Raw genomic sequence first — 13353 nt, forward strand, 5'->3', positions numbered from 1 at the left:
CGTTACTTTGCATTTGGAATTTCTCAGTAAAGACGGCAGTAAATATAGAGATCGTCTCATTGGACGAGATCCCCAGGAAGTCGCTGGGGGGGAATGTTCTTTACCTTCCTCGGCCGCCATTTGCGACACTTTGCGTTTCCGGAACACGTTCTTGGAGGGGTTCTGGTGCTTGAATAGGTGCCACGGTACCATCCCTGAATTGGGGTCCTCGTCCCCTTTGCTCCCGCGCTTCTTCCCCTTCTTGCTTTTCCTCTTCCTCTTGGACTCGGGCAGAGAAACCTCTTTGTGGTCCCAAAGCCCATGGCACTAAAGGGAATGTTGCAACTGGGTCATTTACGGGTATTGATTCATTTTGGGTTTACTCTGGTGTTCCTTGGGGGGGTACCCAGGGTCCCACTTACTCTACCAACAAGCAGGGCCGCCATCAGAAATCACAGGGCCCCTCCCAACAAATTTTTCTGGGCCCCCCCACCTCCCACACCCCCAATGGCCTCTCACATCAATACAAAGGACACACAGACATTGGTAGCCAGGGCCCCCCTAAAACATTGGTGGCCAAGGCCCCCTAAAACACTGGTAGCCAGGGGTACGTTTTGCATTGCTGCCAGGGCAGGGTCCCCTAAAACATTGCTAGCCATCCTCCCCCAAATTACTCATACTGTGGCCCGCTCCCCGCTGCTTCCTTACTGCTTCCTCCTGCATCCTTCAGCTCCCTCCCAGCGTCCTCCATCTCCCCCCAGCATCCTCCTGCTTCCTCCAGGGCCCCCCCAGCATCCTCCAGCTCCCCCCAGCATCCTCCAGCTCCCCCCAGCATCATCCAGCTCTCCCCAGCATCCTCCTGCTTCCTTCAGGGCCCCCCAAGCATCCTCCAGCTCCCCCCAGCATCCTCTTGCTTCCTCCAGCTCCCCCCAGCATCCTCTAGCTCCCACCCAGCATCCTCTTGCTTCCTCCAGCTCCCCCCAGCATCCCCCTGCTTCCTTCAGGGCCCCCCAGCATCCTCCTGCTTCCTCCAGGGCCCCCCAAGCATCCTCCAGTTCCCCCCCAGCATCCTCCTGCTTCCTCCAGGGCCCCCCAAGCATCCTCCAGCTCCCCCCCAGCATCCTCTTGCTTCCTCCAGCTCCCCCCAGCATCCTCTAGCTCCCACCCAGCATCCTCTTGCTTCCTCCAGCTCCCCCCAGCATCCCCCTGCTTCCTTCAGGGCCCCCAGCATCCTCCTGCTTCCTCCAGGGCCCCCCAAGCATCCTCCAGTTCCCCCCCAGCATCCTCCTGCTTCCTCCAGGGCCCCCCAAGCATCCTTCAGCTCCCTCCTTCCCTCCCCCCAGCGGCCTCCGGCTTCCGTGATGTCCTCCTGCTATGTCCCGCAGCTCCCCGCTGCTTCTGCGCTATTATAAGGTTGCGCCCGGTGTGTGTGACGTCAGTACGGACAGACGCAACCTTATATAAGCGCAGATGTAGCGGGGAGCCGCGGAACATAGTGGAGGACACAACCAATGACAGGGCCCGGACTTGATTAAAGGGGGTCTGTGCTAAGAAAACTCTAGCATGGCCGTGCCCCCTTTAAAGTTAAAAACACCCGAGACGATTGTCCCCCCTGTGCCCCCCTGATGGCGGCCCTGCCAACAAGGTAGCGGTTTGGGATGTGTCTCTCGAAATTCCCCTACAGATCTGGATTTTGCGACCTGGTTTTAGGAGTCAGAACCTTTCCCCGGACAAATCTGATTGGAAGCGGCGGCTTTACCTTCAGTATAGATCTGTGTAAGAACAAAGCGAGGAGCTGGATGAGGTCGAAGAGCACGTAGCCGTCTTTCTTCTCGATGCCGATAATGTTGGGCAGGTGGAAAGGTTTGTCGGCGTTCATGCTCCGGTACACGGTGGAGGTCCATGGGAAGAAGCCGAACTGGAAGGAATACTTGATGACGACTGTAATCTGGGGAAGGAGTTGGACAGTCAGAACATGGGGGTTCCGGGATTTTGTTTGCTCATACGTATGCAGATAAAGGGATTCTGGGAACAAACTCCTTAAGGTTCCTAGAAAAATCTCATTTACACGGGTTTATCCTATAGGCTAAAGCTCTCCCACTGGGGTTTCTAAAAGCCTTAAGGAATTTGTTCCCAGAATCCCTTTGACTTATTTGCATACATATGAGGTGGTCTCCTCAACCCTTTGAGCCCCCAGAAGGGCAAAACCGGTCTATTTATTCTTTTAAAGCCCTTATTCTCATTCATTCACATTTTAGCACTTTTTGGATTTCGGTGCAATAATCTCCAGTGGTTTGCACGATTTCCTGGCCCTTGAGAGGGCGCAGTTTGTGTCGGGACCTCTTCGGAGGTCCACTTGAACCCTGACCCCTTCTCTGCTTCGGCTGGGAGGGGAATGGATAAAGGGATCCCCCTAGCCTTACCCTTCTTGGGGCTCATCAGTGTAGTGCAGGGTATTCTGATTCGCTTAGGGAGAGCCAGGAGTGGGGATTCCCTAAAGCTAAAAGGGTTGAGGAGACCGCCTCATACGTATGCAAATAAGTCAAAGGGATTCTGGGAACAAATTCCTTAAGGCTTTTAAAAAAACCCAGTGGGAGAGCTTTAGCCTATAGGATAAACCCATGTAAATGAGATTTTTCTAGGAGCCTTAAGGAATTTGTTCCCAGAATCCCTTTGACTTATTTGCATACGTATGAGGCGGTCTCCTCAACCCTTTTAGCTTCTGCTAACTCTAATGACTTTTGGAACTCTTGTTGCCAGTTCAGGCAACAGCGCCGACATTGATTCTTCTATTTGGCTGGGTGGAATGGAGCCCCAATTAGGGCGCCAACTAGCTAGTAAACTGTCACCCAAGGCCGGGGTTGGTATTACAAACAGTGTTTGGGATAAAGGGTAGATAACTTAATCCGACCTTGACTGAATTCCCAGTTTGGGTTTGTCCGGTTTTGACCCAGACAACCTGCTGTCCAGGTCAAAACTCTCCAAAATTGACGAGACAATCGGCCAATCGCTAAGTCAAAGCCCCCACCCCCATGACATCACCAGTCTATCCAGTGACGTCATGTCCCCACCCCCACTGGCAACCCTATGCTAGCTGTACCCCCTTGATGGTGGCCTAGGGTATCCATTATGCCCCAAACCCTGGGCCATAGGGTTAGAATCTTGCAATAAGGTGCAGAGGAGTCTTGTGCGAGACTCATTCCCAGTTTGGCTGCCGGGATAGCGAATGGCGCTTCATGAAATTTGCCCCTCACCAACCTGAGTATAAATGATAGCCAGCATCCAGAAGCGCTTGGTCGGCCTGGGCACAGAGAGCATCGCCCAGAGGAAGATGAGAATGGGCAAGATGAGCGAGAGGATAGAGGCCGACACCGTGTGGTTCAGAATGATCACAAAATAGCAGAGCATTTCCGACTTGGACACAATGGTGTTGTACAGAGCAAGGCAGACGCGAAGTGGGCGGGGCAACATCTGGTAGAACCTCTCCGATTCCTCCAGCTCCTCATCGTAATACATCCTGGGCGAGAGATGCACAGATCTATCATCTATCTACCAGGCTATCTCTCTCTCTCTGTCTATCATCGGTCTGTCTATCTATGTATCTATCTATCTATCTATCTATCTATCATCTATCTATCATCTATCTATCTGTCTATCTATGTATCTATCTATCTATCTTTCTATCATCTGTCTCTCTCTATCGCTTATATTATCTATCTATCTACTGTAGGCATCTGAGGGCCACCACCTGAAGCTGCCACCCTAGACATGGACCCTCGGTTGCCTGTATAAAAAGTACAAGCCTGGTTATAGGTAGATAATAGATTCTTTAGATAAATAGATTGATAGATACTGATGAGTAAATAGATATTTATAAATAAAAGTAATAGAGAGAAAGAAAGGTAATGAAGAAATTGATAGATGAATCGATTTCCTGATCAGTTTCCCTCGGGTTCACTCACTTGTTGAGTAGGAGCTCACTGGCTGTCAGCAGTTGTGGGACCTCTGCCAGGGGTCTAAAGTATTTGCCCTCCCCCTGGGGCACATCCTCTGGCTCAGAAGACTCCAGGTCCCCCTTGGCAATCACCGTGCTGTAGGAGGGGGGGATGTCGGTCTTTGTGTGTTCTGACGTTTCATCTTCTCCATCATATTCCTCGTCCTCCTTCTGCTCTCCATGTCCTTCTGGTCTGCAGTGGGGCAGGCAATAAGGTCTCATCTGCCAACAACTTAAATGTCCTTAACTAACAAATACAAGGGGACAATACCTTGAATCCAGACTATCGAGGGAGGTGGAGTCGAATGCCAACATGCGCTTAGGCCCCCGAACCCTCTGGTTCTCCTCAGGTCCCAATGATTCGTCAAAAGACAGCACCATATCTTCCGTGGGGCAGCTGATGGAGGGAATCATGGGTTTGACTGAATGTTGACGATACACCTCCCATTGAGGTCTACAGAAGCTCTACAGGAATTTCTACCAAATTTTTCCATTAAACACAAGATCAAAAAAACCCTCGCCCATAGTGTGGTCCTATGAGAAATGGGGAAAAGTAAATCCAGTCTTCATAGGTTCTAAATCCCCAGTAGGTGCCCTTTCAAAGGAAACACTTGCTGTATACTGATCATAGGGAGGTACTGACCCATTAGACAGAGAGATACCAGGTTCTGTGCAATTAGAAGTCTACATAGTCAACACCCATTGCTAAGAAGAAAGTTCTGTACCTTGAAAGGAAACTGTCCTGGGACTGCTGGGATTCCATGCTTAGGAACTTGCATAGCTCCAGCTTCTTGTTCTGTGTGGTTTCTTCTCCTGCTGACTCCTCGTTGTCCTCACTGGTCAGCGTTTGGGTCCGAGAGAGCTGTTTTGCCTTGTAGTACTCGGCTATACTGCCCTGGGAGGCTTCTTTTCCCTGCCCACACAAGCACAAAGCCTGACAAGCTACAAAGGGGCAACTTAACCTCAAAAGAACATGCTTTTATTATAAGTTCCAAAACAATGGTAGGGGGATGGAGGAACTCCAGGACTTCATCAGCTCTTTGACTGCTCAGAAGAAGCAATTGCAACAAGATCGTCTGTTACAAGTATGGAGAGCATTTGGCCACCCTAATATTTATGTATGATGGGTGTCTATCTGGGAATATCCCTGGGTTTGGTAAGTAGGGTGATCAACTCTTACTTTATCGAGGTTCCTCTGCAGCATGCACCTCTCCATTCTCAGGACAGACGCAATGTCGACGCTGCTCTTGCAGAAAGCATTTAGTGTCTCGATGGTGTCGTCGGCCAGAGCTTGAATGAAGATCCATGAAAACCGGGCAATGTTGACGATTCTCTGAATGGCGTTGTCTGGGAAACAGATCAAGGCGGTTGACAAGGGTCTAGTGAGATGAGAAGGAGAAGAGGAGGAAAGACTGTTCTAATAAGTCACCTGGTCTTTCTTTATTCGCTTCTTCTGATTCTGTCTCTTCGGTCTCCTCTAGAAGTTCCTCTAGTTTCCCTTTAATTGCAAGAGAATATGATACCAACAACCTTCTGCCTATGGAGCATGTGATACATTAGCTTGGAGAAGAAAGAAGACCAGTTTGGTCTAGAACAATTCTACCCATACGTTTTGCTGTCTGGAGAATACAGAAGACCAGTTTGGTCTAGAACAATTCTACCCATATGTTTTGCTGTCTGGAGAAGAAAGAAGACCAGTTTGGTCTAGAACAATTCTACCCATATGTTTTGCTTTCTGGAGAATACAGAAGACCAGTTTCGTCTAGAATAATTCTAGCCATACGTTTTGCTGTCTGGAGAATACAGAAGACCAGTTTGGTCTAGAACAATTCTACCCATACGTTTTGCTGTCTGGAGAATACAGAAGACCAGTTTGGTCTAGAACAATTCTACCCATACGTTTTGCTGTCTGGAGAATACAGAAGACCAGTTTGGTCTAGAACAATTCTACCCATACGTTTTGCTGTCTGGAGAATACAGAAGACCAGTTTGGTCTAGAACAATTCTACCCATACATTTTGCTGTCTGGAGAATACAGAAGACCAGTCTGGTCTAGAACAATTCTACCCATACGTTTTGCTGTCTGGAGAATACAGAAGACCAGTTTGGTCTAGAACAATTCTACCCATATGTTTTGCTGTCTGGAGAATACAGAAGACCAGTCTGGTCTAGAACAATTCTACCCATACGTTTTGCTGTCTGGAGAATACAGAAGACCAGTTTGGTCTAGAACAATTCTACCTCTGGAGAATACACAGCATGCACAAACATCTACACCCTTCAGCAATAACTAAAGGTTTGCAGAAGTTGGACATCCCTTAATTACATCACCTTTGAGAACATTGAAAAAAACTCTATTTTTATGAACCTTCCCCACTCTTCTTCTCCATCTCCTTGCGGATCTGCTCCCGCATGGTGTTCTCATCGTTCTGACGCAGCTTCAGTGCAGATTTGGAACCTACGGTCCAGGCTTCATAGGCCAGCTGAAAGTAATGGAGAAGGCCATGAAATGGTTTCCCTCTATCATTCCTTCTTCATAATCGAACAAGTTAGGATTCTGGTACCTGAAATGCTGATTTCCTCTTTGGTGGTTCCTCCTCTCGCTTCTCTTCGCGCATCTCTTCTTCCTCATCCTCACTGTCTGTGTCAAACAGGCTGTAACTCCCACTACGCACCACTAATGCAAATGGAAAGTACTTAGGGGCAACAATATAAGGCATGTCAATTAGCTTGTGTGGAGGAGTGTGACTTACTAGTGGTATGGGTGACCCAAGGTTGCCACCATTTCTTTTTTCCATCTTTATCTTTTTTATCACTGTCATCTAAAAGAAGAGAAAGTATAAAGTGATAAGTGCTTCATTCGGGAGTGAATGGGACCTTAGGTACAAATGGCTACACACTGAGTTCCAATCAAGCCATAAAACACTTTATTGTACACAGGAGTAGGAGCAGCTTTGAGGAACCAAATCTAATATTCTAGGACTCTTCTTTAGGAACTAGGTGTAATGATTTTAGGAACCATCCTGAGGAACCAAATCTGAAGAAACATGTTTAATGCTTAGAAGAACCTTCCCATGGAAGTAAATCTTATGAAACGTTTGAGGTATTATTCTTTGAGTAATCTACCTTAGGAAACAAGACTAAAACTACCTGAGAAACTTGTAGGGAAACTCAACTGAGGACTATATAAAATGCTTTTACAAACCTACCTTGGAAACCAAGGTGGGAAGAAAATCTAATACCCCTGGAAACTTGATCAGATCTGACGATTTGAGAAACCTTTGAAAAACTTGGGGAACCGTTTCTAATGCTCTGAAGATCCTACCTGAGGAACCACAACTAATGTTCTGAAGAACATTACTGAAAACCATGTCCAATGCTCTGAGGAACATTACTGAAATCCATGTCTAATGCTTTGAGAAGTCTACACAGGTAAGGAGCTTAGGAAACCAAGGTTAATGGTGTGAAGAATCCATCTGGAGAGGCATTTTTAAAAAATGGAGAACCTACTAGAGAAACTAATTCTACGTCTTTGAGGAACCAGGTCTAAGACTAAGGACAAAAAAGGTACGCGGCAACACCAGATCCTGGGAAATCAACCTGTTTCTTATAAAAAGAGTAAAATCACAAGTGTTTTAAGCATGAAGCAGAACTTTAGGCACTTACCTCTAGGTGAAGGCTCAGAGTTTTCCTCTACTGCACACCCAACATTTTCATCAGTGCCTTTATCAATTTTGGGGGCCTTCTGCTTGGACTTGATCTGCTCCATTCTGTTACAGACAACACACTTCAGTTAATTATCCAATAGTTAATGCCAGGAGTTTGGATAATGATTTTGGATCAAATTCATGCCCAGGTGATGCAATGAGAGATGCTAAAAGCTCTGATGAAGTATGTCAACTTACTGCTTCTTCATGGACTGCGCACACTTCTTCTCTTCCTCCAGTCGAGCTGCCACCATCTTCTTGACTTTCTCTTCAAAAAGTTCAGCACCTCTGAAAGTTGTAACAGCAATTAGCGCAATATGTCATTGAGCGGATCGGTCAGGCTGATCTACTTATTAGTAATGGAGAGAGCTATCAGAAACTATTTGAAGGATCTAGATCTCCCTTATATCGTCTTTGGGTTTGTTAGATGGAACATTAATGGTAGAAGCTCCTTTAGATAGCTACATGGTTATTTCAAGTGCCTTTGATCTCTCTACAGAGCAGGTAATGTTACCTAGACCCTATTAATATGAGACGTGCTACTTAGACTCTACTGGTGATGCCACCTAGATCCAACTAGATCATGATACCAACTAGATCATGTCATTGGCAACTTTTTAGAACCTTTGATTTCTCTACAGAGCAGGTAATGTTACCTAGACCCTACTAATATGAGATGTGCAACCTAGACTCTATATCTAGATCATGTCATTGGCAAATTTTTAGAACCTTTGATTTCTCTACAGAGCAGGGAATGTTACCTAGACCCTACTAATATGAGACATGCCACCTACTGTAGACTCTAGATCCAGATCTAGATCATGTCATTGGCAACTTTTTAGAACCTATTGTTGATGTGACCCACACACACTGCTTAGAACTTTTTGGACAAATATAGTACCTGGAAGCAAGTAACTTGGAAGCTTTGACATCTGCCACGACGTAGAGGAAATAATAGCTGGTGAAGACGCGACGCTGGATGAGAAGGAAGGTGAAGCAGATGGCATCCCACACTATTCCCGCCTCGTTCTCGGGCAACTCACAGTCTACATCAGATGCAATTGCTAATTCAACAGGAGAAATTGCAAGGATAAGTGTATATAGAACAAATACAGAGGTATTAAATAATCCACAACATAATAATGGTTGAAAAGAGAACTCACTCAGCTCATATCCCTTAATAGTACAGAACATACTGAAGGTCTGAATCAGCCAGCAGTTGTTCTTCATTAGCTTATGGAGGTAGACACATGCCCCAATCTGCCAAAGAAACACATTCAGCTTGTTCCGTTCATTATTTAGAGGCTTGAACACATCTCATTTCTAGAGGATAATGAGAACATTGTGAGATACATTTAAGAGCACTGGCGTCCCTAAAGGGAAGATCGCATTGCATAAGGATATGGAATTAGTTGCTCACACTTAGTTGTTGACATTTGTATCTTCTTTAGTGTCTGACTCCACCACATTTCTATAGATCAGTTGACATTTCTGAACATTATAAGCCGATTAAGGTTTTGCGGCCAAGGAGCCCTCCCAATGGATTTACCCCAAGGCTTCAGTAGAAGTGAAGCTTTTGCTGACTCGACTGTTTGTCTGGCTGTACTTACCGAGAGCAGATTTTTCGTAGCAATGACCAGCGCCGTGTAGGCGATGAGATAGTCCCAAAGCCTCAGTACGTGGCGCACTGGTTTCAGTAGAAGAGTTCCCCCGAACAACATGAAGTGGAAGCAAGCGATCAGATATCCCATGCACAGGATATTAATGCGAGTTGTCCCCGTGATGAAGATGAGGCAGAGGACGAACCAGAAGTGGAAGCTAAAGACCACAACTTTGGCCATGTCCAAGTATGATCTAGAAATAGTTTAATAATACGGGAGAAGATTATCAGGTAGGAAAAGAAGAAGAAAGAAGAACCTACAAGACATAAGGGTAGAACTGGCGCCCCTTACCGGCAGTGGATGAAGTTAGGCACAGGGCTGTACTGGGAAAGGTCTGCCGGATCCAGATCCCTGCTGATTTCTATGTTGTCCCCAGCCAACAACCTGAAACAGGCCAGGTTTTCATCCTCAAACACTTGCCACTGGAGCGATGCCAAGAGAAGCAACATGAAGTCGTCTGTAAGAGGAGAAGCACACGTTGCACAATGCAATGTGATCTGTATACTTTACATCAGGGGTGGCCAATACATCAATCACGGTCCACCAGTCGACCCCCCCATGGATTTCTGGTGGACCGCGATGAAGGCGGGGATGCCCGGTCATCTGTCAGTCATCGATGAAAAAGGTCTGGCCACCCCTGCTTCACATTATAGAATTCTATTGGCTCCCTAACTTATTAGGAATGAGTAGTAATTATCATTTCTCCTAAAATGGCAGCAATAACAGGCACAGTATCTAGGAAAAACGTTCTGTTTATCACACACACACTTAGAGATAATGGTAGGTGAGCTCTTTGGCCCATACGTAATTGGATTCACAAGAGTTCTCGGGTCTCAACCCAACATTCGGGATTTGTATTTTAGAGGAGCATGATGGCCTTTGTAAGTAAAAGCATTGCTTGAACTGGAACCCTAAGCAGAAGAAAGATGGTACTACTTATATGCGATGGTCGTACAGATCAAGAATCCAGGGTCGGGACTTTTTGCAAAGTCAGGGAGGTAGAACCACTTGATGAGGTTGGAACTGGGTGACCAGGAGGAGGTTCTCCATGGGTAGTCTGTGTTGAGAGGAGACAACACACAATCAACAATCAAAGCAAGAGAGCCTGGGTATTTGGTAGTGACCCTAACCTGCCTGCTCTATGTCCGAAACCCTACCCGACCCGGCTAGTCCACCCAACCTGCCCACAACGTTGTCACAAAAGGGACATCAGAGAGCCAGAACCCAGAAGCCGGCAGTGTAAGGTCGCGGGTGGGGAGAGCAGGCAGAAGAGCATAACCCAAACCTGCCGACAACCTGCAAATGTTATGCTGAGGTTGGCCTGAAACCCACCCAACCCATGAGTCCCACAGGTACTGGGCCGGCCCACACATCACTAGTATTTCTCACTTGTGCCAAGTTCCACCCTAAAGATGACAACATGAATACTCTATTGAAGTCTATTAGAAGAACCTCCTTGAACTGAATCTTGCTCATAAGGTAACTTTTTCTCGCTGACTTGAATCTGACCGAGAAGAACCTCATTGACCTCAGGACATGGTTTCTCCAAAACCTCTTCATCATCTCTAAGGAAGAAGACTGGATGTACCCCATAGTCCCACACTCTTGCCCTAAACTATAAACTCACCTCCAACCCAAACTTGTAGAAGACATACTACCCAACCCGGCTAGTCCACCCGACCCGCTTACCAACAATGTCACAAAAGGGACATCAGAGGGCCAGAACCCAGCAGTGTAAGGTCGTGGGTGGGGAGAGTAGGCAGAAGAGCTTAACCCAAACCTGCCGACAATCTGCAAATGTTATACTGAGGTTGGCCTGAAACCCACCCAACCCATGAGTCCCGCGGGTATTTGGCCGACCCACACTAATATTTCTCACTTGTGCCAAGTTCCACCCTAGAGATGCCAACATAAAAACTCTATTGAAGTCTATGGGAAGAACCTGGAACTGTTAGGAGAAAAGTTGTTTCTCCTTGGACTGAATCTCGCCCATAAGGTAACTTGAATCTGACCCATTATTACAAGACTTCTTTGTAATGAAAAAACAGTTAAACCTTCCTTCTGTATCGGTCGGAACCTTGGCAATACCAGCAAGTACCTGAACAAAACGCAGGTGGGACGCCGATGCACAGCAGGTACTGAAGAGTCATGATAGTGGCCAGGAAACAGCAGTAATTTGGCCAGACTTCGGCAATGGTTTTCCTCCGGCGCAGATAGAGCAGGTACAACATCCAGCAGGCATGAAGAACTGCATAGAAGTCCATTCTCTGCCCAATGACATTCACCGAGATCACAAAACAGATCTGAGGGGGTAGAGGAGAACATGCATGAACAACCCTTCTGTCTTCTTCTATGAAGTATCTGAGATCCAAATACTGTTGAGTTGAATCCCTGGGCAAAGAATTCTGCAAAATGGGCACCTACATTGAGACCACTGGGAGCAACATCCAAGATGGAGGTGAGCAACATGTACCTCACGAGCCACTGGTTGGGGATCAATGTTTTAGTTTATGGTCAACCAAACCAAAATGTCGCTTTTATCCGAGAAGAACCTCATTGACCTCAGGACATGGTTTCTCCAAAACCTCTGCATCATCTCTAAGGATGAAGACTGGATGTACCCCATAGTCCCATTGCTCTTGCCCTAAACTATAAAACTCACCTCCAGCCCAAACTTGTAGAAGAAATAATTCACAAAGTATTTGATGCAGTTTAGAAGTCCTTCGTCGAGATGCCTCCGCGTGATGTTGTCAAAGATGCTCCCTGTGATGGGGGTGCGGAGCTGGTTGTGGACGCGGTAATACAGCTGGTGTCGGTACACTGTGGATTCAATGGCCAATAATACCAGGATGGTCAGGTGATTCTATGGTGTAGAGCAGAACATCTGTTGGATTTATTCCATCATCAATGTAGGTGGCATATGGTTTTCATTAGAATGAACTACACGGGGATATTGATTATTCCTTCTCTGTGCATTTCTATTTATACATATGGGTAGGAGGTGCCATATTGTTACCCTTAGACAGTACAGTATGGGGGTACAGCTTATTGTGTGCCCAGAACATTCCTTCTCTGTATATTTGTATTTATACATATGGGTAGGGGGTGCCATAGCGTTTCCCTTAGACAGTACAGTATGGGGGTACAGCTTATTGTGTGCCCAGAACATCCCTTCTCTGTATATTTGTATTTATACATATGGGTAGGGGGTGCCATAGTGTTTCCCTTAGACAGTACAGTATGGGGGTACATCTTATTGTGTGCCCAGAACATTCCCTCTCTGTATATTTGTATTTATACATATGGGTAGGAGGTGCCATAGTGTTTCCCTTAGACAGTACAGTATGGGGGTACAGCTTATTGTGTGCCCAGAACATCCCTTCTCTGTATATTTGTATTTATACATATGGGTAGGAGGTGCCATAGTGTTTCCCTTAGACAGTACAGTATGGGGGTACAGCTTATTGTGTGCCCAGAACATTCCTTCTCTGTATATTTGTATTTATACATATGGGTAGGAGGTGCCATTGTGTTTCCCTTAGACAGTACAGTATGGGGGTACAGCTTATTGTGTGCCCAGAACATTCCTTCTCTGTATATTTATTCTTCCCATTACCTGTATACAGGGTAAAACACTGTCTGTACATTTCCGTAGCCCCCCACACCACAAGGCAGGGTCCACTGGGGCGACATATAGATCAGATTTCTGCTGCAGCTCCTCACTGATTGGGCTGTAGAGAGTCCCATTGCGGTATAGGCTCTGGAAACAGAGAATAAAATGTACCGTGACCTCTAAACAGACAACAAGGCTTGGAGCAATGGTTGCAGAACCCTTTGTAGTAACCCAATGAGAAGAACTTTAGGCCCCTCAAAGCTGCTATTCTTTTTATAGGAAATAGAATTGTGAAATGGCAGTGATGTCTGACAATGAATCAAACCAACAGAGCCATGAAGTTGCTTGTTCTAGGCACAACATAGTCTACGGCAGTGGTTCTCAACCTGTGGGTAGGGA

The 13353-nt window shown here is 46.4% G+C and overlaps 1 protein-coding gene across 1 annotated transcript in view; it reads right to left on the reverse strand.

Annotated features, from left to right (window-relative positions):
- The window catches only part of LOC100498074 (piezo-type mechanosensitive ion channel component 2), a 43245-nt gene that overhangs the window by 12630 nt on the left and 17262 nt on the right, over positions 1 to 13353 (reverse strand). Inside the window, exons 21-41 of the mRNA XM_031894502.1 lie at positions 12958 to 13101; positions 12004 to 12204; positions 11440 to 11644; positions 10297 to 10398; positions 9633 to 9798; positions 9291 to 9534; positions 8844 to 8940; positions 8582 to 8744; positions 7879 to 7968; positions 7640 to 7743; positions 6727 to 6795; positions 6538 to 6650; positions 6342 to 6456; positions 5403 to 5471; positions 5154 to 5320; positions 4699 to 4886; positions 4245 to 4370; positions 3942 to 4166; positions 3238 to 3496; positions 1739 to 1927; positions 105 to 306 (exon numbers count right to left, since the gene is read on the reverse strand). Coding sequence (XP_031750362.1) covers positions 105 to 306; positions 1739 to 1927; positions 3238 to 3496; positions 3942 to 4166; positions 4245 to 4370; positions 4699 to 4886; positions 5154 to 5320; positions 5403 to 5471; positions 6342 to 6456; positions 6538 to 6650; positions 6727 to 6795; positions 7640 to 7743; positions 7879 to 7968; positions 8582 to 8744; positions 8844 to 8940; positions 9291 to 9534; positions 9633 to 9798; positions 10297 to 10398; positions 11440 to 11644; positions 12004 to 12204; positions 12958 to 13101 — 3238 coding nt within the window. The remainder of the gene's footprint in view (positions 1 to 104; positions 307 to 1738; positions 1928 to 3237; positions 3497 to 3941; positions 4167 to 4244; positions 4371 to 4698; positions 4887 to 5153; positions 5321 to 5402; positions 5472 to 6341; positions 6457 to 6537; positions 6651 to 6726; positions 6796 to 7639; positions 7744 to 7878; positions 7969 to 8581; positions 8745 to 8843; positions 8941 to 9290; positions 9535 to 9632; positions 9799 to 10296; positions 10399 to 11439; positions 11645 to 12003; positions 12205 to 12957; positions 13102 to 13353) is intronic.

Source organism: Xenopus tropicalis, chromosome 10 (genome assembly GCF_000004195.4).
Source record: "Xenopus tropicalis strain Nigerian chromosome 10, UCB_Xtro_10.0, whole genome shotgun sequence".
Lineage (NCBI taxonomy): Eukaryota > Metazoa > Chordata > Amphibia > Anura > Pipidae > Xenopus > Xenopus tropicalis.